General features: G+C 37.7%; 1 protein-coding gene across 5 annotated transcripts in view; it reads left to right on the top strand.

The window, feature by feature from the left end:
• The window catches only part of DIP2C (disco interacting protein 2 homolog C), a 316036-nt gene that overhangs the window by 254993 nt on the left and 46028 nt on the right, over positions 1 to 15015 (top strand). For all 5 annotated transcript variants that reach the window (XM_035564302.2, XM_035564300.2, XM_035564301.2 and 2 more), the window contains 6 exons: positions 771 to 851; positions 4427 to 4550; positions 6128 to 6249; positions 8110 to 8221; positions 8339 to 8448; positions 11279 to 11409. In XM_035564302.2, coding sequence (XP_035420195.1) covers positions 771 to 851; positions 4427 to 4550; positions 6128 to 6249; positions 8110 to 8221; positions 8339 to 8448; positions 11279 to 11409 — 680 coding nt within the window. The remainder of the gene's footprint in view (positions 1 to 770; positions 852 to 4426; positions 4551 to 6127; positions 6250 to 8109; positions 8222 to 8338; positions 8449 to 11278; positions 11410 to 15015) is intronic.

Here is a 15015-nt window from a genome sequence, read left to right as displayed (position 1 = left end):
TATCAGAAGACTTAGCAGTACATAGATCATATTGTTATTTCAGAACTTGATGATTGCATTTTAATTCAAAGAAACCTATTTCAGGACCCTCTTCACAGAGAAATATGAAATAGACATGAGGGAATCGCTGCATTTCATGTGTATGGATTATTTTACAAGGATACATGGGACGATAGAAAAAACATGGTAGAAAGTGTTAATGGGGCTTTCATCGGAAATTATTCTCTATTATATCTTTTTAGTAGGTCAAGTAGAGTCCAGGAAATTTTGTTTGCCTGTATGGTCCTGACCTTATTTTTTTATTTTATTTTGATCCTGTAAAACTATGTTTCAGTCCAGCTTCTTTGGAGGCTTATGCGAGTAATTAAATGAATAATTTCTAAGCTCTACCTATCTATATTTAATATAGATAGGTAGATAGATTTAATATTATAATAAGATAAAGAGAGGAAGCTAAAGAATAAAAATTATGCTTAAATTCAGAGAGATTAGTAAGAACTATTTTATTGTTCTGAAAGTATATGTAGTAATGCATCATCATTCCAGTAGTGCCTCGACTTCCAGAGAGGCCTCTGTTACTGCACAAGAGCACCTTGTTGTAAAAATGTATGATGACAAGAGAATTAATTTAGGTTTAGTGCTTCATAGTTATTGATGTAAAATACAGAATACGACTAAAAACGACATATCTAAACTAGCAGAAATAGTTGTATGTTTTTTAAAGCTGAAAAGTTATTTAGTGCCATGACTATCACTCTGCTTTATTTCAGTTCCTCTTCCTCTCAGAAGTTTTACAATGGAGAGCTCAGACCACTCCTGACCACGTGCTTTACACTCTACTTAACTGCAGGGTAAGCAGAGCAGTCTGGTACGCTGGCAAGTTGCAGTATGGAAAATGACACACTGATATTTCAACTGCACCTGCTTACACTGTGGCTGAACACAACTTCTTTGTGTTTCTTTTCCCATTAATACTCAGCTTCTGTATTTAATGTTCATTGTGGCAGAGAGGAAAAGAGAATAATCGTTGCCAGTTGCCAAAAAAAATTGCTTTTGTATCAGGCACCCCACCTTTTACATTTCTCATTTCATTTTCTACCACATACATGTTGAGGATGAGCTGACACTGCAAATCTGTTTCACTACTGCTTGTTCTGGTACCAAAGAGTGGTATTTAGTACTGCTCACAGTCTCAATTTCTAATTTGAAAAACACAGGCTTGACAAAATGAAAGCATTTTTGTAAATACAGCAATGATTGTTGGGTTTAAGACTGGACCAGCCGATGGGAGGTGAAAGAATGGGGAAAGGAATTAAAAAGAAGAAGAGGTATGTCCAAAATCTCGCCAGGTCTGCAAAGGATCACTAATGCATTTCTCTGCATAGCTTACATGAAGTGCCAGCCTGGCACAATGTTTCATTGCCTATCAAAAATGATTTACTGCATGTCACATGGTACAGAACTTGAGTTTATTAAGAGTGGATGATTACAGGCTGCCTAGACAACTGTAGACATCAAGCCAGTAATTCCCAAGACCACTGCAGAGCAAAAAAGTCTGATTTCAAACATACCTAGTATGTGAGGTTCTTAAGGAAAGGAAAGGGCTCAGAATATTCACCTGTGCCACCTGGAATAGCTGGTGTTTGTTCTCAGCCCATGTGGCACTTAAACAACTTAGATGAGATCATAAACCTCCAGTGAACATTTGCTGAATGACCAGCTAGTGTATTTACCGGATATGCTTCCCTAGTCCATATTACAGTGCTGGTACCAAAGTTCAGTTTGAGGCTACCAAAGAGTCGTGAAACCAATTTGTTTTCATTCAGATTATCAGCCAGCTTTATATGAACATTTGCTACTTTAGAGATGACAGTGATGTTGTTATTTAGCTGTCTGTAGCAAAGCAGAAAATCTGAGAGGCAATGCTGTACACGGATGCACTATTACACCATTAAATGAGTGCATTGTCCTGACCTGTAAGTTAGGAGCAAGGATGCTATGAGAAAGAGACAGTGACACGTCCTGTCCCATCTCCTCCACACAGATTGTTGCTTTTGAACTTTAAATAAAGCCAGACTTCCCATGCTGACAGAAGGGTTCAAACAGTGGGAGGGAAGGACACAATATGGAGAGTGAGGATTAACAAAATAATTTGTCATTCCTTAGAAGTGAAAAATAGTTGAATTTTGAAATTCAATTTCTCTGCTCCTGCTCCTTTAATATTCTCAGCGTGGAGTATGGCATCGTATGAAATTTGTTTGAGAGTTTTGTAGTTTTATGAAGACATTTAATGTCTAATGGAAAGGTGTGACAGGTTTGGTAGGTTTTAGCCTAAGCAAATTTTATTGCCCATCTTGAATTTTAGTTCTGGTTTGTAACTTTTCCCTTTTTGTCTTTCTTGCATATTGTCTGTACACTTTATTCTAAAACATCCAGACCTCTTGCAGTTGATGTCTAATAGATAGATACATGCCGAGATCAGTGTTTTTGTGTAACCCGAGCCTTTTGAGAATTTGGAAGATTTCTAAATTAGCACAGTGCCTTGTTTTTAGTGTGTTTCATGAAGGATTGCAACGCCTTCCCATTGTGGGACTGTTCATGTATGAGACCCAAAGGGAATGTTTCCCTTTGCTTGCCAATGATTCGTGTCCAACAACAGAGTTCTTCTCTACACTTCATATAAACACTGTCTTTCTGCCGGTTCACTTGCAGCAGGTGCCAGAGGTCTTAAATGAGCTTTGCACAAATATGCATGATTTGCAGCAGTTTCCTTTCTGTGTCAGTGGGGCCTGTGATTCTGGGGTATGTGGGGGAAATGAAGGGTCCTTCTCCCCACGAGTATGCGGACAGGCAATTTCTTGAAAGAAGGAACTGAGTTCAAACACATTCCTACTGCTACGTCTGCAGTGACTAGGCACCCAGACCTCAGGTCACTTTGGCCATGGAAGCCATCTGTAGTCCAGAACCCCTATAGCTGCACATGTCCTTAGACAAAGTTTTCTTGGTAGAACAATTCTGAAGACATATTAAAACTGCCTGAAGAGAGTTTCACTAAATGTGGTTGCTGAACATTGTGAAGAGGAATGCAAAACCCTGACTTTGCCCTTTTTTTTCAGTTAGCTTGTGCTCTTTCTTGACAGTGTTTGACATATAAAGTTTGTAAATGCCAAGTGATACATACATGATAACACCCTATGTCCCTACTTCCAGTGCTAGACATTCATCAGACTGTTCGCTCCTCTCTGAAGCTTGTGATCAATCAATACTGTAATGGTGTGAAGGATAGTGATAATGAATGAAAATCAGCAATCAATCCAAATGCTTATTATTTCTTGCCTTGTTAAAATAAAGTTTAAAGAGTATATAGTGGTCTCCTGTAAAACAGAAGACCCTATTACTTTATCTCTTAATAAGAACAGTGATACAATATTTTAAATGATATTGCATTGCATTGCATTTTTGATGCATTGATCTTTTTAAGAGTATATATTACCTTTTTTTTTTCTCTCAGTTTCTTCAGCTTCTCTATTTTTAAATGAGCTCAGTGCTTGTGATAGTTGCCAGGTGTATCGTAGCTGCGCATCAGGTGTATCATCTCTTCTGAGCTGTCAGCCCTGTTAGTGCATTTTGTGATAACAACATATATACATATTTCTCTGTATGTGTATTAGTGCATGTGCATATATACAGACGAACATATTTTTAGGGAATGCAAGAACCATAACACTCATCCAATTTAAAACACTATGTCTGTTTGATAATTTTGAGTTAGTGCTACTTGACTTGCTTCAAAAAAACAGACTCTGTAGTAGCGTATTGTCACTTTCCTTTTTTTTCCCATGCTGACCAGAGCTACTCAAATTCAACAAATGCCTTTCTTTTCTATTTCATTCATATGCATGTGCTTAGCTTTCGTTCCAGACTAATTCTTTTCGCCTGTCACAAAGTATTGTTTTCTCTGGTGTGTTTTGTCTCTTGCCTTTGAAAGTATTTCCACTGTGCCATTTGGCTTCACTCCAGCATGCAGACAATGAAGTGCAATTGTCAGGATTGCTGTCCACAGATTCTCCAGATTGCTGCAGGAGACCCTAAAGGCAGGAATGCCATGTGTGTACCAAGAGGAGTACAGGTTACATGTGCATGACTCTAGCATGCTTCTGTGACTTTCTTGGTTAGAAAGAAAGCTCTGCTGAGGGCGGAAGTTACAGAGAGGGGGATGGAGAATGATCCCCTCCTTGACAAACACCTTTTTTCCTTCCAACTACAGTTTGGCATAAGGCTGAAGGTTTCCTTGCTTAAGTTGGTGTGACATATTGTGGCTTTAGAAAACTGCAGCACCTCATCCAGTAACTTCTAAGCTGCAGGAGAATATAGAGTTCAGCACACTGCATTATCTTCTGTGACATTCATCTTTCTTCCTGTGCAGGGAACAATAGCCAACTCGCTAACGTGTGTCCAGCTACATAAGCGAGCTGAGAAGATAGCTGTCATGTTGATGGAAAGGGGGCATTTGCAAGACGGAGACCATGTGGCTTTGGTTTACCCACCAGGTAAAGAACCGCCATGTTTGGTACCTTGGTGCTCTCAAAATTTTATGAGCCTGTAGAATGGTGCTGTACCGGTGTTGTTACCAGCCTGTAAACCTTGTTAACTGGCAACACACAAAATATTTGCCATATATACATTTCTTTGAACTTAGCCAGGCGTATTTAAAAGATTTTCTCGTGTATGTACATATTATTTCTCTGGGTTCAAATTAAGATTAACCTGTGATTTTAAAACCTCTCTTTCATAATCAGTCAAATTTAAACACTGATTTACTGCTTTTCTTTTAATTTGCTGGAGACATACTATTTTATGAGCACATGGTTCTGCTAAAATATTCCATCTGCTGAGTGTTCTTCTTAGATTCACCTGTTGAATTCTCTTTTGGAAGTGCTGCATTTCACGAGGGTAAAGCAACAATACCTGGAAAGTAATCCATTTTTAGAGTAGAAATATGATTAATAAGTAGCAGATAATTAAAAAATACTGAATTATTATAATTTGTAGATCATTAACCTACCCCACTATGTGGTTTGGATTTTTGTCCTTTGACATAAGGGCTTTTAAGCTTATGTTAACCAGTAACTTATTTTACATTTGCTTAAAATTATTTCTGATCTAGTGCTGCTTTTATCTTAAGCATTTCATGTGTTTTGGTGAAATAAGCAGTCTGATTTAAAGTCTGGATTATGATATTTAGGCTGTAAGGACTGCAAGATACTGGTTAAATCTTAATAATTTATAAGTGTAATTTCACAGTGGTTAATATGAGAAAACCTTTCCCACAGAAGAGGGCAAGTATTTTAAACCTCAGTTTTTATTTCTTGTATTTCACTTTCCAAAGATTAATCGTTTTACTGAAGGAACAATACTGTTCCTGTACTCCAGATCCTTTTCCACTGGAAGAGTAAAATAGTCCCCATTGTTACCTTGGCACAGCCTGTGTACAGAACAAAGGAACCATCAAACAGCCAAAGTCACAGGGTCTTTGTGCAGCTGTCAGTTCAGCCTCCTTACATGGGCTGAAGTGTCCACAATCTGTCACCTGCAGTCAATACAGAGCAACACTTAGTTTTATGGTAGGAACAGGGATTCAAAATCGTGGCTCCATTTTTTTATTGTGAAATTTCAGGTAGTGGAGTCAAAGCTGCATAAGTGAAGTTAAAAATGACACGAGAAAGAAAGTGTCATCTATTAAAACCTCCAGATGTTCCTTGTACAGCTGATAGGAACAGGCATGGTGCTCCCTCATCCTTTTGCCGGGACATCCCACTTCTTGAAACTCTCATTAGAAAGATAATTAATCTGTACAAATCAGTCTTTTTACCAGTTACTTCCTGATCATAAAAGTGGTGTTTACCTAAATGATGATATCTGGCTGAAGCTTTTTGTGTCATCTTTGAAAGGAATCGGTGAAGCTGAACAAATCCTGACAAGGGTCTGAAAAAGACGTCTGTTACAGGACTTAGTTCCTAATTTAACCTTCTGAGTTGAGTCCCAAATAATATTTATGCTGACATAGGTGTCTGTGATTAAAAGATTTGATTTTCAGGGGAGGATTTTTGTTTTGTTCTTCATGCAGGAATAGACCTGATTGCCGCATTTTACGGTTGCCTGTATGCAGGCTGTGTGCCAATAACAGTTCGACCTCCACATCCCCAGAACATAGCAACGACGTTACCTACAGTGAAGATGATCGTGGAGGTGAGCAGACAAAACCTCTCAAAGTGCACAAGCAGATGAAATGGGCAGTGGACTCGCATGGTCTTTAGGAACAGTAACTTAAATGAGTGGTGTTGTAGATTAAAGTGTTGTATTCTTTCCAAAGATTCACGACTTCAGTGTGTTGCAGTCATCACTCCTTGACAGCATGCAGCCTTCTGTCTTCTGCTGTCACATTTTACTGCAGTTGTGCTACACCATCCAGGAAATGTATTTGAAGTGCTTTCTCATATTTAGTTAGGAGTTGTGGGATTCCCCACCCGGCAACACTACACTCAACGTTGAGAAAAATCACAATGGAAAGCTGAGCTTGGCCTGCTGGTGCTTTGTGCTCACCTAATTGTTGTGCAGTTTGAATCAGTTTCAAAGTTCTGTTGGGCAGATATTGGTTGATGGTTTTATTTCCATCCAGAGCAGCGTTATTTTGAATTTTTCATTTAATGCTTTAGTTTGGCGTTTTGGCTTTATCTGATAATACGTAGCCTTGTTGCTCATAAATAACTTCGTTCTGCGTGTTACTGAGGGAAATAAAATCGTTGTAAAAAGATAACCTTTTATATCTGACAGTTCCTAATCTATTGAATGGAATTCTGAGTCTCTGAAATAACAGAAGATGAAGCAAATTTTTGATTTTATTGATAATTTCAAGCAATAAGTACTAGAGATAGTTATAATTTGTTGCTTTCCTCACGGCATCAGATGCTGCAAAATGTCAGTAGAGGTATGAGAAATTGGCTCGTTGTCTTCAGGATTCTCGTTATCTAATATTTTGCCAATCACTGTTTTTAAGCATTGGTTGTTAAAATTATAGAAGTGATGTAAAATGTGTTATACTGTTTTTACTTTCATGTCTAATAGGCAAACTAGACCTGGTTGGTTTCCTCAACCTCAACCACTCTGTGATTCTGTGATTGAAGTGGTGAAATTTAGTGTATATATGGCTACTGATTTCCTTAGGTTGTTAAACACTGGGAAGTCGATGTGCAATCAAATGTCTCAAATTCCTGGAAGAAAAAAAAATATTCTTAGCAATATTTCTGTAAACAGATTCTCAGACTTCACGGAAAATAAAAATGGTGCTGTCTTTTCAGTTTTTCCTCTGTACTATCTTCAGTGATTAACAGTGTCCATGTCTGTCTGAATATTTCCTTAAATATGTAAGTTTTTTATAATCAGTAAAAATATTGTTGTAGTTTCTACTTACATATTTTTTTAAAATAGCAAATCTAAGGAGAATACCTTGAGCAGGCATCATCAGCACAGATAGCAGTTGCAGTATATTCACCATTTCATTTCTTAGTGTCACTTGCACAATTTTTGGTCTAGAGTTGCTTTTGACAATAACAGACGAGTTCCCAAGGCTTTATCACTAAGCACAAGAATCGGGAATATATGGCTAACATAAAATTGACTTACGTTAGTAAAATTGCTCACGTAAGTGTCAGGCTGGGTTTTGGTTTGTGTTAATGCATAATTTATAAAACAGGATATATTACCATCACATAGGAAATGTTCTGGTCACTGTCTTCTGTACTGGCATCCTGGGTTGATAAGTGATACAATGTGTTGGAAAAGTCATATTCTCACTGCTGACGTGCCTTTAGTTTCATACTCAACTCAACACTCTACTCAAAGTGCAGTTTTCATGTAATTTGTAAAACTCACATGACTTTGTCTGCTTTGTGAGCTGAATTTTTCATGGATCTTTTCACCTCCTGATTAGAAAACATAAGACTAATTTACCTGTGTCCTGTTCTGGCATAAAGCAAACCATGGTCTTGCTCATTTTCACAGGAGAATTAATCAGTATCCCATTGTGTTATTTGTTTGTTGAATTCCTAGGTGAGCCGCTCTGCCTGCTTAATGACTACACAATTAATATGTAAATTGTTACGGTCAAGAGAGGCAGCAGCAGCAGTGGATGTCAGAACGTGGCCTCCGGTACTAGATACAGGTAAATACCAAGGCTAGGGGACTGTTTTGTCTTCATTTGTTATTGTGTTTGTCAAGCATTCGGAGGTCTGTCTGTCACTGGAGTAATATTCCCATGTTCTTTCTTTATTTTCACTAGACGACTTGCCAAAGAAGCGGCCTGCACAGATCTACAAACCTTCTAACCCTGAAACACTTGCTTATCTAGACTTCAGTGTCTCCACAACTGGAATGCTAGCGGGGGTAAAGGTAGGGGCTTCTTGCTAAAGTTGTCATTCCTGCTCTCACGCCTAGCTGGCAGGTGATGCATTGCTCTTTATTTGTAAGTTCTATTGATTTTTGCTAGTAGAAATTGAATTGCTACTTCCCTTGCAGTCATTATTTGATTGCATTAACATTAAATAAGCTATTCCGTACCGGTGTCCTGAGCGCAGTGAGTTAAGCCTCTCTCCTCCTCTGATACACACACAGATAGCCTAGTAACTTGTCTGCCTGGGGCATTCTTTTCAAAGAAGCATCTATTCTTTCCATTTTATGAAGGAAATGAGACTTGGTTAATCCTTTTCTACTTGTCCCAGTGCCCATTTATTGTTTGCTCCTCATTGCAGCTCAGCTGCTCGCCATTGGTTTTCAATATTCTCTTCTTCATGTGATTAAGGGAACTGCTAATGTTTCTGGTATATTTACCTGGTACAATACTAATGTAATCAGCAAAACGTTTCTTCATAGACTTGTCTTATAAACTTAGGTTTGTTGAGCTCTTTAAATCTCTATTCTGGCCTTTACTCCAACACTCTAGCCACAGTTTATCAAAGGTGATTTTTCTAGCTCATAACACACTTATTATTCCAGTGCTGGTTTCAGCAATGCACGGGCAGAGGTAAAATCACCCTCTTATTCTTACCTGTTACTTCCTTGCTCTTACCTGTTGCATATCCAAAGACTTCAGCAATTTTCCCGAAGTATCACACTCACAGTTTATATTGAATTCCTCATCCTCTTTGGCATCATCCATCTATTTTCAGAAGCTGTTAGCATACTTTATAAACAAAGAAAGCATCATTTACCCAGTTCTCAGATGGAGAACTTGATCCGCAACGTGGTGAAATGACCTGCCCAAGGCTAATAGCTGAATGACTGAGCTGGCTTATGGTTGCCAATCAGACACTCCTAGGAGATACGTATCATCTAACTTGAGATGCTGAACTACATGCCTACTAGATGTGGACTAGTCAGAGAGCTCCTCAATAACCAACAGAGAGAAGCAGAGACTTTTAGGGTGTAATTCTTCTGGCTTGTTTGAAACATCTATTTTTGAATGGGGTGAATGTTGAATGAGTCCTCATTTCCTCTACAGGAAACCTTAAGTGATTGAGACACGCTCATCCATATTAAATCAGGTCTGAATTCTACCTTATCAGACTTGTAGAAATGACTACTAATTATGCAAAGTTAGTACTTGGAGAGCTTCAAAGATAGTCAAAGCCAGGGCAAGGCAAAGAACCTTTACTTAATGTGACTAAAGGGAAATCCAGATAAATCACTAATGGAATTCTTAATTAGCTTCAGGTATCTGGGTCACAAAGCCTCCAGATCACTATCTCAGCAGGTCAATGTAGATAGTGCCATCTACTAGATCACCACTAGTGATTAATTAGTGCAAATGGATCATCAGAGGCCACAAGGCTTGTCATAATGCAGCAGTGATCAATTAAAAACAACGGCTAAACAACTTACGTGGCTTCTGAAAAGTTGATAAATGTTTCATAGACACTTCGGAAGTAGTAAATTACACTTAGGTTAACTCTCAACTTTCTCACTAGCTTGAACCCAGTAAGGTGTCAAAATTCACAGAATAACACTGGTTCTTGTCCAGCAGAGTTCAGTAATCCCATATGAAAAACATGGTCTTGATTCAGCTAGAGAAGAATTAATCTCTTCAAACTGAAGACTTTCATAGTGCGGACACCTCTTTTGAGCTGGTCTTTATGCATCACTTGGAACATGTTCAGCTTCAGTTACGGAATTCATGGTGGAGAAAAAATCACTTCTAGAGCTCTATCCTGTTTACTGAGGATCAAATAAATGTTACATCAAGTGCTTATTCCCTTCCACTGACTATAATCATATTTAAGACAATCATATTTATTTAATCATATTTAAGGCAAGAAGGCCAATATGTGGCAGAGAGCAGAGGTTAGATGAGTTAAATCCTACTCAGGCTGTCTTTCTAATACAGGTATCTTTCTTGTTATTAGCAGAGAGGATACAGATTAAAAGAAGTAATTGTGTTCCCACTGTAGTTAGAACTTCTAAGTCAGGATGGGTGAGTTTGTGGGAAACATCCTGACACAGCTGTATTTACATGTAGTCAGTAAGAAGATTTAAAATGACTTAAAAAAATGGAAAAAACATCTTTTTGATCATTTCTTTTTTGTTTCTACTTTCTTCTGGTTTTATCTCTGAGAGCTTCCTTACCAAGATTTAAAAAACAAAAACAAAAAACTAATGTTTCTCAGCTAGGAGCTGGTTAACATAAAGGCATTTTCAGCATGTTTACAAAGTTTATTGGGGATTCCTGTGGCTGAATGATTAGATCCTTAGTACCATTTTGCACACAAAATCCTCTAATTTAAAAAGTATATTGACAATTTTCTTTCTTTATTATATAAAGTAGTATGTACTTTGAAATATGTTACTGAAGATCAACAAACTACTTCAAATTAGATTCATATCCTGCAGTCATTCATTCCTTTGTTCTTCCAGAAAGTTTAGCTCATTATCATTAGCTTCGCATACAGCTTGGAGCACGTCTTTAAAACACTCACAGATTTCTCCCTAAATCACTTCAAACTTATCATTCTTTCTGTCTCCCCTTCCCTTTCATGGCTATCTGGATGCCCTCTTGAAGGAAAATTGTTTCCTTACTATAAATTACATGTGTATTTACACTGAGCACAAAGTCAATATTTATTTGTTTTCTTATCCTGTAACTGATTTAAACACTTGGCGCAGTTTGGGAATGAGCCTTCAGAATGACATAGTTGATCATTTTAATTACTTTGCTGTTGTCTTTCAGATGTCTCATGCAGCCACTAGTGCCTTTTGTCGTTCTATTAAGCTGCAGTGTGAGCTTTATCCCTCCAGAGAAGTCGCTATCTGTCTGGACCCGTACTGTGGACTTGGGTTTGTCCTCTGGTGCCTCTGCAGGTGAGGTTTCTCCTCAGCATTTTAAAATATCACTTCCATTGTACTACACCACAACAAACAGGATGGGAGTAACAGGTAGAACCTCCGGGACTAACACAGGCAATTGGTATTGCCAGAAGCTATATGGAGAATGCTGTATGGAGAGTACACTTGCTTTGAGTGGGATATAGACTCATAGAATGGTTTGGATTGGAAGGGACCTTAAAGACCATCCAATTCCAACACCCCTGCCATAGGCAGGGACACCTTCCACTAGACCAGGTTGCTCAAAACATGGCCATAGGTATTTAAGGCTTATGAGTGCAGAGCATCAGCATGGCTGTTCATTGAACTTCTGCAGTTTCACTGCTGTATCTGCAGAGTCTGGCTAGCTTTATTTGATGAAGGCAGCACTCTACCAAGATTACTTTGAGGAAGTGGTTTCCTGGTTTCCTCTTTTTTATTCTTTAATCTGAAAGTACAAGTGGATATTGGGGACTTTCTCATTTGCGGGACATATGGATGTGATTTTTGCAGAGACATGGAAGTATGTTTTGTTACAGAAGGATACTTCTCTGACAGCAGCTAAGCTATCAGAAAAAAAACCACCAACAACAAAAAAAAACACAAACATTTCTAGGGAAATGTGAATCAGCTTTTTTTTTTATTAATAGGAAGTTTAGAAATTTAACAATTCTGTCACTCTCTATACTCCAGGGAAGTTACAGTTCAACACTGAAAGCAGTTCCATCGATTTTTTTTTTTGGTGCTTATTCTTCTGATTTTTTCTTTTTAAGATAGCTGGGTTGATGTAGAGGCAAAGGGAAAGAGCTATGGGAAGGTTAATGGAGCACATTTTTATGAAGACATATTAGAGTCACAGTAGTCCAGCATCCGTACTCTCTCTATGTAAAGCCCTTTGGTATTAGCAGTAGTGCTGGTTTTAGTTACTGAAATTAAGATAAGCCGGGGCAATAAAGATGCTGCAGCTCTGGATAAGCATTTTAACAATTTAGTAAATACATGAAGGAAACGTTATAGAAAAACTGTTGCAGCAATTTGTATTCAGCAAGTACTCTTCATTTAAAAGCATTCTATTGGCCTGTTGTTGCTCTTACCTTTTAAAATATTTGTTATTAAATATGAAATGGGCCAAAGATTAACAGTATTATCCTATTCATTCATGATCAATATTTCTCTAAGTTGTGCTTGCCCTAATATTATTTTTTTTTGTTTTGAAAGTGTTATTTCAATGTCTTAGTTCTATAAAATAAAACTCAGAAAACATTTCAGCAATGTTGAAATTTTAATTAAACCACTCTGTAATTTTTTTTAAATATTGATATTTTTAAGTCAGCTGCATATTTATTATATAGAGTTATGTGTCAACGCTGTTCAGCCTTTGCTCTGGTGGGTAGTCAAATTCATTGTCTAAGCTAAATCTGCTGTGATATATTCAGCGAGGTAAGACCAGGGAAGGACTGTAACGAACTGTGGGAAAATCCAGTTAAGGAGTTTATTTCTGTATCGGGTAGTGTAGAACATGGGGCATACAAGAATAACTTCTATGTAAGATCATTATAGATGCACAGAATAGAGATAAATTTTGACATGTCCAAAAAACAGGTATTTTGTGGTGCCCATGAGTCTCCCAGATACACAAATTTTTATTTATTCCAAAATAATATTTGGAATAAGTAGGCATTTGCTGCCCTTAGATCCTCCCCAATACTGATAATGTTCAGCCTGTTGCAGAAGATTGTTTATGACTGGCAATTGAACAAGGCAGCAGACCACTGGGAGAAAGAATCAGTCTGTACACCTCTATAAAGTAGAAAATTTTACACCATTTTCAAAGAAAAGAAGGAAAAAGATGGAGCTGAAGGAACTGAAATCAGGACAACAACTCTAATCTTGTGAGCCATTGTGTCAATCTCTTCTTTGTCACTGATATCTGTCCCTATAAAACCAGGAAGATTGCAGGCTGCTTGAATTGCGACTGTCATTTAGAGAAGGCTGACATCAGATACAGCTTCATTAATTCCACTTACAAACTTCATTTCCATTTCATTACTATTTTAGAAATGAGGAGTATTTGATGTGTTCTGTAATAGCAAAAAATACATCTGGGAAAAACTTTGCAACTTTGCATTTTACTCTTTGTAGTTTAGCATGCCAAAATACTTCCCAACATTTTTCAGCCCAGATTCTACCTCAGAGGATTCTGCTGGAAAGATAGGGTTGTCTGTCACCAGCCCCATTAGCCAAATTAATACTTCTAATGGCACATGGAAATGAAGTTAGATCTTCAAATTTTTATCAGCTGTAGGGTTTTGAGAGTTAAATAGGAAGTCTTTGTTTTAGGAACCCAGCAGGAAGAGAAAGCAAGCCCCTGTACAGAAGTGCAGTTAAAATAACAAGTACATTTGAATCCCTTTATTAACTAGACTAAAGGAGGCATTGAGTGAGCAATTGAAGAAAAACTAACCTTTTATCCCCGTTGTAGGTGCTTAAACATTGTTCTGGCCTGCTCCACTGCGGTGCCCCAGAATGCACCAATCTATGAGGTCAAAGCTACTTAGGAAAGCTGCTAGAGCATGGAGCCAGACCTTTGGTAAGTCTGGAATATATTGCATAGTTTTGCAAAGGTTTTTTTATTATTATTATTTAATTCATTTATTATTTTATGGCCTAAAGGGTATAAAATAATAAAGAAAAGAAACCTTGCAAAGCAGAGCAATACATGAAAAAAAAATTGGATTTATCGCATTCCCTCTAAACTGGCTGCATGCTCCAGCAGGGTTTCCTTGGAACCTTTGTCACAGAACAGCACATCCTTGGTGTGGCAGCAGTCATCAGCCCCGTGTGAGTTTATAAATCCAAAACTTCTTAATTGTAACAGTTTGCTACTGATTGCTCAATAAAAATGTATTATTTTTGCATTTTTCTCTTTAATAATGAGAGGGTGATCAGAGTGTTCTACCTTGCATCGCATTACATTTTAAAGTGCATCATGTTCTTTAAAAAAAAAAAAAAGGCAAGTTGAAAGTGTCCTCCAGTTTAAAAACAAATGATGCTAAATCCCACTGTTCAAAAATGCTTCCTGAAATTAAGACGGCCGTATCTTAATGCCGATCACTGTGGGGCAGAATAGAAAGTTCTACATTTCATTAATGAGGATTTTCTTAATTGATAGTTGCTAAGTGATGCAGTACACTAAGAATTTTCCTTCCATTTTATCCGTATTGTAGTTCTACTTCTACCATTGAAAGATAAAGTTGTCCTTGTAGAAATTAAAGTTAACAAAATCGATGATTTAAAATAAATTATATATTAGTAATTCTCAGAAGCTGTGATTAAAATGGTGCAAGTCAGTAAGACTCAAACTGGACCAGAGAAACTAGATTTTTCCAGTGCACAGTGGCCACCTAATAAATATGGTGAATGCTGTGTAATTGTCCTAGGAAAGCTTTCCAGGTAAGGTGTGATGAAGTGGCTTCCTCCTGTTCCACTTCCGCTGTCTCTGTTTGTAGCCACAAGCACCCAGTGGTGCTGGTGGGTAGCTTCTACAGCAGGAGACCATGGGGTTTCTTGTTAAGCAAGTGGGTGGAGTTGTGCAAGATATAT

The sequence above is a fragment of the Cygnus atratus genome, chromosome 2 (genome assembly GCF_013377495.2).
Source record: "Cygnus atratus isolate AKBS03 ecotype Queensland, Australia chromosome 2, CAtr_DNAZoo_HiC_assembly, whole genome shotgun sequence".
Taxonomy (NCBI): Eukaryota; Metazoa; Chordata; class Aves; order Anseriformes; family Anatidae; genus Cygnus; species Cygnus atratus.
This window is presented reverse-complemented; position numbering and strand designations above follow the sequence as displayed.